General features: G+C 33.5%; 1 protein-coding gene and 1 long non-coding RNA gene across 3 annotated transcripts in view; both read right to left on the minus strand.

The window, feature by feature from the left end:
- Positions 1 to 2,799: 2,799 nt before the first annotated feature.
- Positions 2,800 to 3,758, minus strand: LOC133523268 (uncharacterized). The gene is made up of 2 exons (XR_009800208.1): positions 3,203 to 3,758; positions 2,800 to 2,951 (listed from the first exon to the last, which is right to left on the minus strand). It is a non-coding gene; the product is annotated as an uncharacterized LOC133523268 (long non-coding RNA).
- A 1-nt stretch (position 3,759) lies between these two features.
- The window catches only part of LOC133523091 (nose resistant to fluoxetine protein 6-like), a 63,237-nt gene continuing 54,398 nt past the window's right edge, over positions 3,760 to 12,598 (minus strand). For both annotated transcript variants that reach the window (XM_061858610.1, XM_061858601.1), the window contains 3 exons: positions 11,616 to 11,792; positions 10,278 to 10,474; positions 3,760 to 6,172 (listed from right to left, as the gene is read on the minus strand). In XM_061858610.1, coding sequence (XP_061714594.1) covers positions 6,041 to 6,172; positions 10,278 to 10,474; positions 11,616 to 11,792 — 506 coding nt within the window. In that variant the 3' untranslated portion in view covers positions 3,760 to 6,040. The remainder of the gene's footprint in view (positions 6,173 to 10,277; positions 10,475 to 11,615; positions 11,793 to 12,598) is intronic.

A 12,598-nucleotide genomic window follows, 5' to 3' on the forward strand; every position in this document is an offset into this window, starting at 1 on the left:
AATGAAAATGTTACAAATGCCGATAAATATAAAACGAATTTCTGGATCAGGTTTGATTGTAAAAAAACCTGTCATTAGTCTGAAGTTAATTTATTCCGTTGGGGTGCGGCAATTAAGCAATTTTTATTTAACACATTGAGCCGTAGGCGCTTTCCTTTATAACGTGGAAAAATGCTGGGATAAATACAATACAATTTACACAGACCCCAGACGATGGCTTAAAAATCGAAATAATTAAATCCTGACATACTTTACAGCCTTAAAATATTTTATACTAAAACTGGAATCCCGACGCTTACATTACCCATGCGGTCATGACATGAGCGGTCGCCGCGTACCTACTTTCTTCGCGCCAAAACACGGTTTCTTAGGATATATAAGTATAGATAAACTAGAATAATACAAATATTGATTCTATACAAATTTTTCTAGTGTTTACGTTATTCAGAATTTTTTTTTTTAATTATTGTATGAAATAAAAAAAACTTCATATAATAATAATAAAAACTCGTTTTTGCCGTTTAAGTCCTGGTTCAATTAAAACATTGGGCGATTGAGCCAATAGATGAATGGCGTTCAACTTTTAGACAAGACTTAATTTTTCTAATGCTTTTATTAATTTTCTGGGAATACAGCTTTGATAGCATCAATTAATCTCTACTAATATAAATATGAACGTAACTTTTTACTTATATGTATATCTTACGTGATTATTTTTAGGTTAGTTTATATAGCAATCATGATTATATTATATTAATGTTGTAGTTGAATATGGAGTATATCTGCTACTAAGCGAAGCAGAGGTTAACTTGGTTCAAATCTTTGTCCAAAACTTGAACGTAGGGAATATAATGATAGGCAACTTTTAACTTTTATTCCAATAAATTAATATCCATTAATTCATCGAAATCGTGACCAAAACTAACAAATTTTTATTGGTTCATGTTTTAGGATGTGATCTATAAAATTACCATTTAATTTTTACTCACATTGCTTTTAGGCAATTCAAATCATAAGGGTCTATGAAAAACTAAGTATCTTTCGAATACTATAACTTATTTATTTTTTACAAATTTATACAGGAGGGTCTGAAGGCTATTATCTATACTTAGGTCACATTGTTCATCTTCTGCGAAAACTGGTCTATTCCGGCCCTTATTATTTTTTATAAAAATACTAAATAATAATTATATAGTTCGGAGTAGTTTAATCTAAACTCGATCATATACTGAATCATACAAAAAAATAAACTACTTGAAAACGCGTTCAATCATACAGAACAAAATATATTTGGGGTAGTAGATTAATCGTTCATTTATTGGTGACACTACCCTATTTAATTTTCGTAACACAATGGAATCAATTAACTTGAGACTAATTACAGGTTCTTATATTTTGCAATTTACCCATCAATCGATCTTACATTTATTAATAAAATAACGTTTTTTACATGTCACTTTCAGTCCACTAATTACATCATAATACAATACATTTGAAGCTTTAATTACTTATCATTATACATCTGTTGTTTTTTAACCTTTAGAACAAAAGTAATAATGTTCAAGGGGTAATATTTTATTGATACATTTAAAGCCTTAATGACATTGTATAAAATATGTATGTTCAGTACTGTCAAGTAGAGTAGAGTCTGTGCGGAAAGAGCGGAGTCGTGGAATGTATAATGTGGCCCAATACATTCCACGACTCTTGTCTTTCCGAACAGACTCTACAATGATTTGAAACCTGGCATTTCAACGACGGAAACGTCTATCAGTTAACTAAGTCAACGAAGCACGAGTATCAGTGTCAGTAAATAATGAATAGGAAGATAGGTACTAAACAAAGAATATAATACTCACTAGGAGAAGAACGCTAACTCCATACAAAAAAATGTCCCTTTCAAAAGTTCGTTTATACTAGTGGCGCTCTCTTTGTATCTCAGTACTAAAATTGACAACCGGTTTAGCCTGGCGGGTTTTGGTAGGTAGTGATCCAGTTCTAGCTAGTGGTTCTGGGTTCGAATCCCGGCGACGGAATTTCTTTTTGTATTTTTTTATTTTTGTTTTTGTTAGGGTGAGGTTTTCAAATTAGTATTTACCAAATAAAAAAATATTGTTACATATTATATTAATCAAAATCACAGGCATCTTTTGTCCTAAGAGATTATGATATCTATATTTTGAAGTTTTTTCAATATAAAAGGTAACAATACGGTTTATTATCAAGTTATAAATATTTGTATTCCTATATATTAGGATCAAAAGAGCTTAATTCGTTCGAAAAACATACAATAGGCAGGAAAAAAGTCATTTTCTATACAAATTTATGTATCGGTCGGGGCTTGTTGAACTAACTGTGACACTTCCATATAATATCTACATACCTATATGAATTTTATTCAATGAGACCACAGGTCGGTAATTTCGGTTCATTATTGATGTGGGTACCAAATAGTTAACCTATCCTGTGCGTGTGATTATTATCTTTTGATTTTTTTAAGGCGTTATTTATGCTTAGGTCGCCTATTTTTAGCGCATGTTTTAATTCCCAGATTACCTTCATAACAATAAATAGAAGTCATTAAAATCTTCATGATAAAAACAATTTTATATATATATACATATACTATTTATTGCATTTAATATAGCTTTTTATGTATCTAAAACATGATCATTGGCACATCTGATTTTACTCCACAATTGCAATTAGTGTAAATTGTAATCATATCACATATATCAGCCTATAAAACTAAAAATACATGAATATATGACAGACAAAGTTGTTATTACATCTATCCGATTGTCGGACACTTTCTGCTCCACAGCTCAATGCAGCGGTCTTGTTGATGGTCACCGAGAAACTACAACTAGTCGGAATTATGTGGCGGATCCGTGCCTTTTGATTTTGAGCCTTTCCAAGGAAATGATGGATTATTTTCTCAAGTTCACCCTCTAAAACAAAACAGTCACATTTTAAACAATACTATAACCTATGTCCCTAATTACTAACCTTGCTAATAGCTACCAGAGTTCTAAATTGCCGGCTAAAACAATGTTAAATTTTACATCTATGATGAATTTTGATTGTAATTTTGGATGCGATAGGGCGTCCGTGGGACTTAAGAGGGTGGTAAGATTAAATTTATGTATTTGAATTTGGCAATAGTACACTTATTTTATTTATAGATTAAAATATTTCTTACCTTGAAATAATTGTTGTTTCTTAGTTTAGTACAATGGATTAAACTTTAACCGAGTCTGAGCGGAGATACTGTGCGGTGGATTTTTAATTTTAAAAATTAATCAATAAATCTATTTCAAGAACATAAATCGTTATTTAATCATTTTATATGAAAACTGATAGTTTTGAAAATGAAAATAGTCAATTACTTTGACAGCATTGACATTGCAGACTTTTGTCTATGTTCTAACCGGCCAGACCCAAGTGCAAGGCTTTATGGACGGTATATGTGCCTCTGACCTCCATAGATTTTATGAACATAGACAAAGACAAACTGAAATAGGTAATAATTTATATAAAATAATAAAATTTACATATGGTAGTGTGACATAAATCAAAATATTTGATAAAAATGATTTTATTTGTTCCCAAAGTTGAATAGACAAAGTCAGATAGGAGCAATGTTGCTGTAGCAAAATATTTTTATATTAATAACTGGTATCTATTTCCAGAGCGTCAGACCACACATGCGCAATTATGAAGCGTCATATCTTTCTAAGGAAGTCGACAGGCCTTGGTACTAAAGCATAGTTCATATAGAATTGGTACGCACTAGAAGATTGTTATTTTTTTAAATAAATAAATGAATGTAATAAGTGAATTTTAAATAGTAATATATTTAGCTTTCAAATATGTATAAATAAATAAAAAATCTCTGTTATGTAAATAATTACGAACTAAATGTAAATAATGAGACCCCGTCATTTTCTGCACAACACTTTTGTCGACATTTTTGGCGTGTTGATTTCTTGTAGATCGCAATGAATTGATACCCTGGACAATTTGACTAGTCTTGTTTAATTTTTTTTCCATGATTGCCCAGTAGTTTTTGATAGATTGAAATCGGGGACAATTCGAAGGATTCATCTCGCGGCGTATGTAATTGGCCTGATTATTAGCACACCATGCCAAAACTTTTTTTGAATAGTGGCAGCTGGCTAAATCTGGCCAGCATTTCACAGGACCGTTATGGGTTCTAATAAATGGCAATACTCATTTCTCTAAGCACTCTTTAATATAAAGGTTCGACTTCATTGTTGACTGTTATAAAACTTTTCGTCTTACAGCCGCAATTGTAAATTCCTTGCCATATCATATGTTTTTTTGTTTATATAATAAGTTTCACGAACTTATATTTTTTGGGTACAGTACCTCTATTATTGGCCATATAAAACTTCGAACTGAGTAGTTGATTAAAATCGAGTTTTACATACGTCTTTTCGTCTTTCGTCCAACAATAAGCAACCTTCGAATTTTGTCAATACTGGGTCGTATAATAGTCGAGCTAGTGTTTTAGCTTGTCGGATCTGTTTAACAGTCCGATTTGGCTATTTTATTGCTCGGTAGCTCTTATAGCCACCTCTGAGGTGAATCATTTTATCTTTCTAGAAGTTTCTTTGAATTTTTGGGATAAAACGTAATTAGACCGTCCTGAATTTTGTTTGAGTGACCTTGGGACTTTTTTCCCAAAATCTTGTTATTTTTCCCACACCTCCGATTAGTTTGTATTTTCCTGTCGGCTGATAGAGTTTCCTTGTAACGTTTTATGACTCTATAAATACTAGCTTTTAGCATCTTAAGCGACTAAGTTTGCTGCTGTCTTTGTCCGGGATCGATAAGAATTTTCGAAGCATTTGTGCACGATCAATCTCCTGTTCTCAATTTTCATGGTCCAAAACTTTAAAATGCATGAAGCTAGAAAAATAATATTTTCACTATTAATACTTTGAAGGTTGGTGATTGAACTGTAACTGTAAATTTTTTCCCGCAATGGAATTATTATTTTTTAAACATTGCTAATTATGTGCCAATTCTATATGAACTAAGCTTTATTGTTTGAGAATACGTCAACTTTACTAGATAGTCGGGGAAAGTGGAATATCCAATGCCCGTAAATGATATGAGAACGTTACAATTTTTTTAGAGTTTTTTTTGTCTCTGTAATAACAAAGTGGCAAAAAGTGGACGAAATAAGGGTTGATTATTAGCAGGGTTCTCATTTCCTTTCCTCCTAAATTTATATCAAAACTAGAAAATATGTCAGTCAAATTTAACATAACCACCGGCTTTTTTAAGCCATCTAATGTTTATGCACCTGAGAGCACGGCTGGAAATACTCTGTAGTACTCGTATAATATCACAGTTTCCAATACCCTACTCCTTTTCGTTATTACTTTTCTTACGTTAATTTTGAACAGTTGATTGGCAGGCCAATTTAAGTTTTAGTTATCCCATCTGTTTCCAATATGATACAGATCTTTCAGTGTCTAAAGTGATATTTCTTTAAATACGAATCACTATCATATTGTAAACAGATGGAATAACTAAAGCTCGAATTGGCCTGAAAGACAAAAATAAACTGAAAAGTACATACTTATTTAAGTGTCTTTTCTTGGAATATTCAATATGTCTATTAGGTGCGTTTTACGTATTTGATTCACAATACTTTTAAGACTGATAAATACTAAATACTTTGAGGTAACTACGCCTTCGTTGGTTGGTCTAAAGGGGCCGGATTCCCAATTTGCTGGCTGCGACTAGCAAGGCATTGCTCTTCACGTGCCCTGCATATCAATTTAGTCCAAGTTCGGCTGAAGTCCTGTACAATGCAACGCCGCCGCATACTTTATTATTTTGTACGGTGGCCACGATATGGATTAATAAAGTATGTATAAATAAACCTACGCAGCTACTACAAATAGCTCAGTACATAGTTTCGTTCCAATATGGACAAGCGAAACGTTTAACTTATTCTAGCTATTAACCGCGTCTAAATATTATTACAACTAGATGAAGCGTATTAATGGCTTTTGCTTTTGCGGTGTCCGCCGCTGACGATCTTGAGCAGCCTCACGACGGGCGCTTCGAACGCGAGCGAGATCACGAACGACGTGACGAACGCCATCACAGCGTACCCTGAGTACGAAATTATCTGAAACAATAAAACATCTCGTTACCGACATAATGCATAAAAGTTTCCGCTCTGTTGGATCGCTGCCGCGACGTGCGCGGGATGAATGTGGAGCGCCAACTGACACCGAGTGAGCTCCTTATTATTTAGCCTCCATGAAAAGGACGTATATTGAATGCCCGTCGGATATTGTCAAACTGAATGAATGAATACGGACGTGTTAGAATATTAAATTAAATTGGATGTCCGAGCAGATAAAAGCAAACCCTGCTGCTATGTAAACAAGCAATTGAAACAGAATTAATAGTAAATATTACCTTAAATTCTCAATACTGCTTGATAACACTAAGTTAGCTGTATAAATTAGGCATAACTTGTCATCAAGTTATTTATTTACCTTGATTCAGAATGATTTGAAACTGCTAAATCAATCACTAGAATAATTAACAAATATAATTGAAAATAAAACCTTTTTATTATAGTTAATAAACCAATTTATTAACCTTATCATCAACAACTAATAAATACAATCACTAATACTTTATAATTCACCAATATATTATTTAATAATTAATTCATCAAATTAATCAAGTAAGTACAAAAACATTAACATAATGATCAACATAGTATTTACTCAACTTTCAATATTCCTGTGGCGACGATTAACTCAGTGCTGCAGCGCAACGAAGAATCACAATGAGAATGATCCAAATGAAATGGGTCGGGCCCTTTTATATCCACTGCTAACCAGCCACTCGCAACTGGTTAATCATGCCATTTGTCGTTCGAGAAGTGACGTCACAAACGTATCTTCTCATTTATCGAATAATGCAGAATAAAATGATCACAACATCTTTTCAATAAACTCCGTAATACATAATTTCTAATAAGTAATATTAATACATAATATAATCACTTTTAAATAGTTAACAAATCTTATTAGTAGGTTAACTACTGTCTCTGAGTTACCACTATCCATGTTTCTCTAATCAACCGTGGTTTCGTATCGTACCCACATAAATCACAAATTGTGTAAACTTCACGTTATATTGAGTTTATTGTTTAAATAGTGAATATTTATCAACATTGGACGTCAGAGAAACAGGTCAGTTTCATACATAATACAATTTATAAATAATAATCTAACAGACGCATCTCCATAATCTCCATTCCGAATCCGCTTTTATACTCCGCGGTGGAACACTTTGAAGGGTTCTTGTTTTACCCTAAAAATGAACTCCGTTAGATATTCAATTTAACGAACAAAGTTGTTCGACAAACGATGTGCTTCGGCTGCACAAGTGCTTTGCGGAGGCGGAGCCGAGATCGATTGATTTAATGCCCCCGCGATGCCTATTAACTGTACTCGTTGAAACCGGGAAACGTGAGTGCCCAAAAATAAATTATTTTTATATTACAAATATATCCACTCTAACCATCCTTGGGCACGCATTTCCAGCTTCTGAAAAATATTTCCTACATGAAAACATATTCCAAATTATAGCAATAATTGAAAACTGTGCTCGCAGTCATTGGGACTAAAGAGAAAATCCTATCGCCGCATCGCATTCGGGGTGCGAAGCGAGCGAGCTCTCGTGTGTGCCATTAAAGTGAACAGTAGACCGATAGTTTTAATGCAAAACTGCGATATGACGCAGTGTTGATAAATTATGAAGCCCTGGGGAATAATAACAAGACTCTAGTGTTAAAAGTTTTTCCCGGTGATTGTTCGGGGCAGTTTCACGGGTCGCCGCCGCCACCGCGTCCTACGGGAATCAAAACTGATCTCTTATTTGCATGTTTTCGTTTTCGAGCAATTTTCGAGTTGGCTTTCACTGTTGTCGTACAGACACTACGGACAGTAAAATAAAAAAAAATGATAAAAGTATAGAAAAAGACTACATACAACTTTTGAGTAAGGACAATATGGGTAAATGTGACATACTTTTGTAAAAGTTAGCTTTGAAAAGATAAATCAAGATCATAAAGTTGGATTTAGAACACTGCCCAAGGTACAATTCGGTACGGTTCAACTTTAGCTGGAAACAATGTGTTTTATGTTATTTTGATGATTACTAGATGGTATTTAATGTCTTAAATGAAAGTAGCGTCAGAGTCAACTTCCCCAGAAAAATGAGGCAAGTGTAACTGCATTGTTAGTGCATTCTAGAAAGCCCTTTTTAATTTTAAAACGTAATAACCATGATACTAAACGATTATAATTCATTAATTTGTATCTATATGGTATACATAGTTAGTTATTATCATTTATGAAAAAATAAAATCCGGGGTAACTGTGGCATATGTGTTCCTAGGTGGGGTGGAAAACCTTTTTTAATATTATTATATAGTATAATTAAATTGATAATTGTTGGTTTAATTTAATTATAAATTTTTATTTTAAGTATTTAATGAATTTATATGGAAATATGTCCGAAATAAAAGCCTTTTTTAAATGCATTTTTAAGAAAGTCCTCTTTTATTAAAGCTTTTATTATTGAACAAAACAAAAAATATCTTCTGTACTTAACCCTTTTCCAGGCATAGTACGATTTATCGACCACATACGCGCCAATAGAAATTCAACTTTAGCATTCAGATTTAAGGTTCAAATTAGATTGCACTTTCGGAAAATATGACTTGCCTTCAAATTAATTATCAAAGCTGGATTAATACTTTAAGTTTATTTGTAGCCTTTTTTATTATTATTGAGTTTATTTATAGTTTATTGTTATGAATTATGTAATATCTGTGAAATAAATTGTTTTTGGATTTATTGGAATATATTTGTTTTTTTTTTGGGAATACCTTGTAGATTAGTGCGGCCTGGAAAAGAGTTAATAAAATAGGTATCAGTTTCCTCACGATGTTATCCTAATCCTAGTTCTGTTCCATAAATTGCATAATACTATTGTGATGCTTAGGGATGCACGATGGGTTGGTAAGTCAATGAAAGATCTTATTAGAACTTTAAAAAATATAAAAGTGAAACCAATAAAAGAACAAAAACTAACGATTTTATCAAGATTATATTAATTACGATAATTGTTTACTATACCTGATACGGGGCAAGTGTATCATACAGTCACACTTGCCTCAAGTGAAATAGACACAATTTCCCAATCACTCACTATTTAAATAGGTTACATTTTTAAATGCATGCACAATTCTTATTTTTCATAATTTTAGAGAAATAATAAAAATAACTTGAAAAATAAAGAGCATATATGATACTTACCTATTTACAATTAACGGATTTGACGAATTTTCTTAGATTTTTATAGATCGAAATGCCTCGTGTGCACTGCAACTGGTATTAAAAAAATTACAGATTTAAAAATGACGATTGTGTCACAATTTGCTTGATAACGTCACATGTAGTACTTAATATGAATAAATCGTTCATTTGCTCATGACAACTGAACATACCAGTATCAAAATTTCAAATAGTTTACGTAACATGAAGGCCAGTTACACTTACCCCGTACCTACACTTATCCGTATTGACCTTAATTGAAAGAAAGTTTAGGTGTGTATTGTTTTGAAAGTACATACATTACGTATACACGAGTATAAATTTAATTATTTCACGTTAGTCGTCTCATAATTGTTCATTTCTACTATGAATTTTCTGTCCACTGTGCTTTTATCAATGATCGTGTCATATGTCATTCTTGCGCTGACATACCTTCTTGTTAGAAAGTGACGGCCACGTTGTTAGACAATAAAAGCCCAACCATCATAGAGCCACTGAAGAACGTCATAGTAATTGAATAAGATATGTGAAAACAAATGCTATCGAACTTGACCAAAATCACTTTTTTAAATCAGTAACAGTACAAATCAGTAAGCTATTCCGTGAAAGCAGTTCGATCGGAATAAACAGGATTGCTATCGACTCGAAACTAACTCAGTGTACCTAAATAAACTACCAGATTACGAGAAAGTACATACATTTCTCATTTCACGGGTTTAATCTAGGCTCAATCTGGATGTACTTTTTGATATTTGTTCCCCTACTTTTTAATCGGCAATTAATTATTTAAAAAAATATTAGTAAAGAGCTAGATGAATATATTTAACGTATTAGCTTGGTGTATTTTGTTAAGTTGTTATAAATACTGACCACCATAGAGTTTTGCAAATGGAAGGGCCCATCCAAAAGAAAGCAAGTGTACATCATGATAGTGGGGTGTACGAGGTAGGCGCAGTAGGTGAGCCTGCTCAAGGGCAGCAGCCCCCGGTACGACAGCACTGAGTTGACCAAACCGCCGTAGCCACAGCAGCACGCGATGCTCACCCAGGCCAACGCCACGCCCCACGCTGCGCATATACACAAAAATATTTATAACTTCTAATCTTACCAGACTTTAATAAACACCATAAACCTAATCTTTAGTTGGTTGAATCAACTGTACGATGCGTCAAGTGAACTGTTTAAGGTAGGTACAAATCTGCGGTGAACCGCAGGCGGCAGCTGCTAGCAGCGTCCTTTATAAAACCGTGCGGTACCCGCCGTCTGCGACCGAGAATGGAATTTATTTAAATCTTCGTAATGTGTAAGCCACTGGAAAAATCCAGTTAGTTAAGTACAATAAACATTCGAGCTTAACATATTTTTGTTTTTTGCTACCATGCAAAAGAGAAACAAAATTCCGTGGACTGTTATAAAAAAGGTCACATTTTCTATTTTCATCTCTCTCACGGAATGGAAAAAGAAGGCTATTTTATGCAATAAAAAGACTACTTCTAGTTAGAGTTGGGAAAAACTCGAGTTATACGAGTCTAAATTGAACGAACGCGACTATTACGAGATTGCACTCACAAGTCAAGCCTTTTTTGGAGTCTTACAAAGCGCGGCTTAAAAGGACTTGAGATTGATAACAAAGACTCATTTGTCAATGGTGGTAATCAAATAGTGACTTTTGAAATGTCTACTTTGTTCATTGAAAGACAACGTCGTTTAAAAATTGTAATAAATATTTTGAGTTTTCTTTAGAAATACAACTTAGTAAAGAAGATTCAACTTAATAACCACAGTTTCTGAGTCCAGTTCAAAAAATACGTCGCCAGATTCTCTAGACACAAGTCTTTACCTACACTATTTTTAGCCAGTGCATGTGCGCTTTGAGCTTTGGAACCTATTGAAGTCCAGAGGCAAAATGGTATGCATACTGCGAGCTATAGGAGTTTTTAATTAAACGAACTTTTATCGATTTTTGCAGCTAAACAATTTAACTTTGATACTAAAAATGGTACGTACCTACTTTTATAAAGCGCTGATATTCGATTTCACGATAACAGCATCAATTAAGTACCGAAATAATCGTACCTTGTTATTTTCGAATCCAATCCAACTAACAACCCAAAAATCGGAAAAACTTCAGTACAAAAAAGTTATTTTAATAGTTTAATTCTTTGTTATGCAGAAAACTGTAGGAAACCTTTATTGTTTGTATTTTACCGGTATGTCCCACGCTGACGTAGAAAGCGGTCGGCCAGACCTCAAAGTAGCCGTCCACCATCCCGAAGATGAGGCTGCCGATAATGGCGAGCGACACCGGCCAGCCGACGGCCACCAGCCAGTAGGGCATCTTCACCTGGCACTTCGTCTTGTGCAAGTACCAGCCCACAATCATACCTTCAAGTTATTGGTTTTGTTAGTATTCATTCCTATAAAATGTATCCTGGGTAGAAATGGTGTCGTGTGCCCTTTTGTAAGTATGTAAAATGGCTTTCAAAGACGAATCTAATTTAAGTATATACACTTAGGAGCAAAACTGTCCCAACAGTAGCATATTAGGAGAATGTGGAGAGGTTGATGTCGATCAAGGGGAGGGGCATGATTAATACATAACAGTACTCCTTGAAATTTTCTACAAATCGGCCTAACATATGATGTACTTGGCATTTAAGAGGCTAAATTTCTTAATTATGTATGGTTTCCTATTCGGAGTTTTCATAGGAGGAACTAGAAATATTGGAAAAAATAAAAATGTGTTTTTTTCTACTTTTCGATTCGAAATTACAAAATAACCGTAAATGCCAAGTACATCATATGTTAGGCCGATTTGTAGAAAATTTCAAGGAGTACTGTTATGTATTAACCATGTACCCCTCCCCTTGATCGACATCAACCTCTCTACATTCTCCTAATATGCTACTGTTGGGACAGTTTTGCTCCTAAGTGTAGATATATTATATGATTTTATAGTAGTAGCAAAGATGCATTGATTGAGTGAGATGCGTTTAAATCTAAGACAATTTCGTGCTTCTAATTTGACAGGTAAACAAGTTTTTTTTTTTTTTAATATTATAGGACATTATTACACATTTACACAAATTGACTAAGTCCCACAGTAAGCTCAATAAGGCTTGTGTTGAGGGTACTTAGACAACGATATATATAATATATAAATATTTATAAATACTTAAATACATAGAAAA

Source organism: Cydia pomonella, chromosome 1, assembly GCF_033807575.1.
Source record: "Cydia pomonella isolate Wapato2018A chromosome 1, ilCydPomo1, whole genome shotgun sequence".
In the NCBI taxonomy this organism is placed as follows: domain Eukaryota; kingdom Metazoa; phylum Arthropoda; class Insecta; order Lepidoptera; family Tortricidae; genus Cydia; species Cydia pomonella.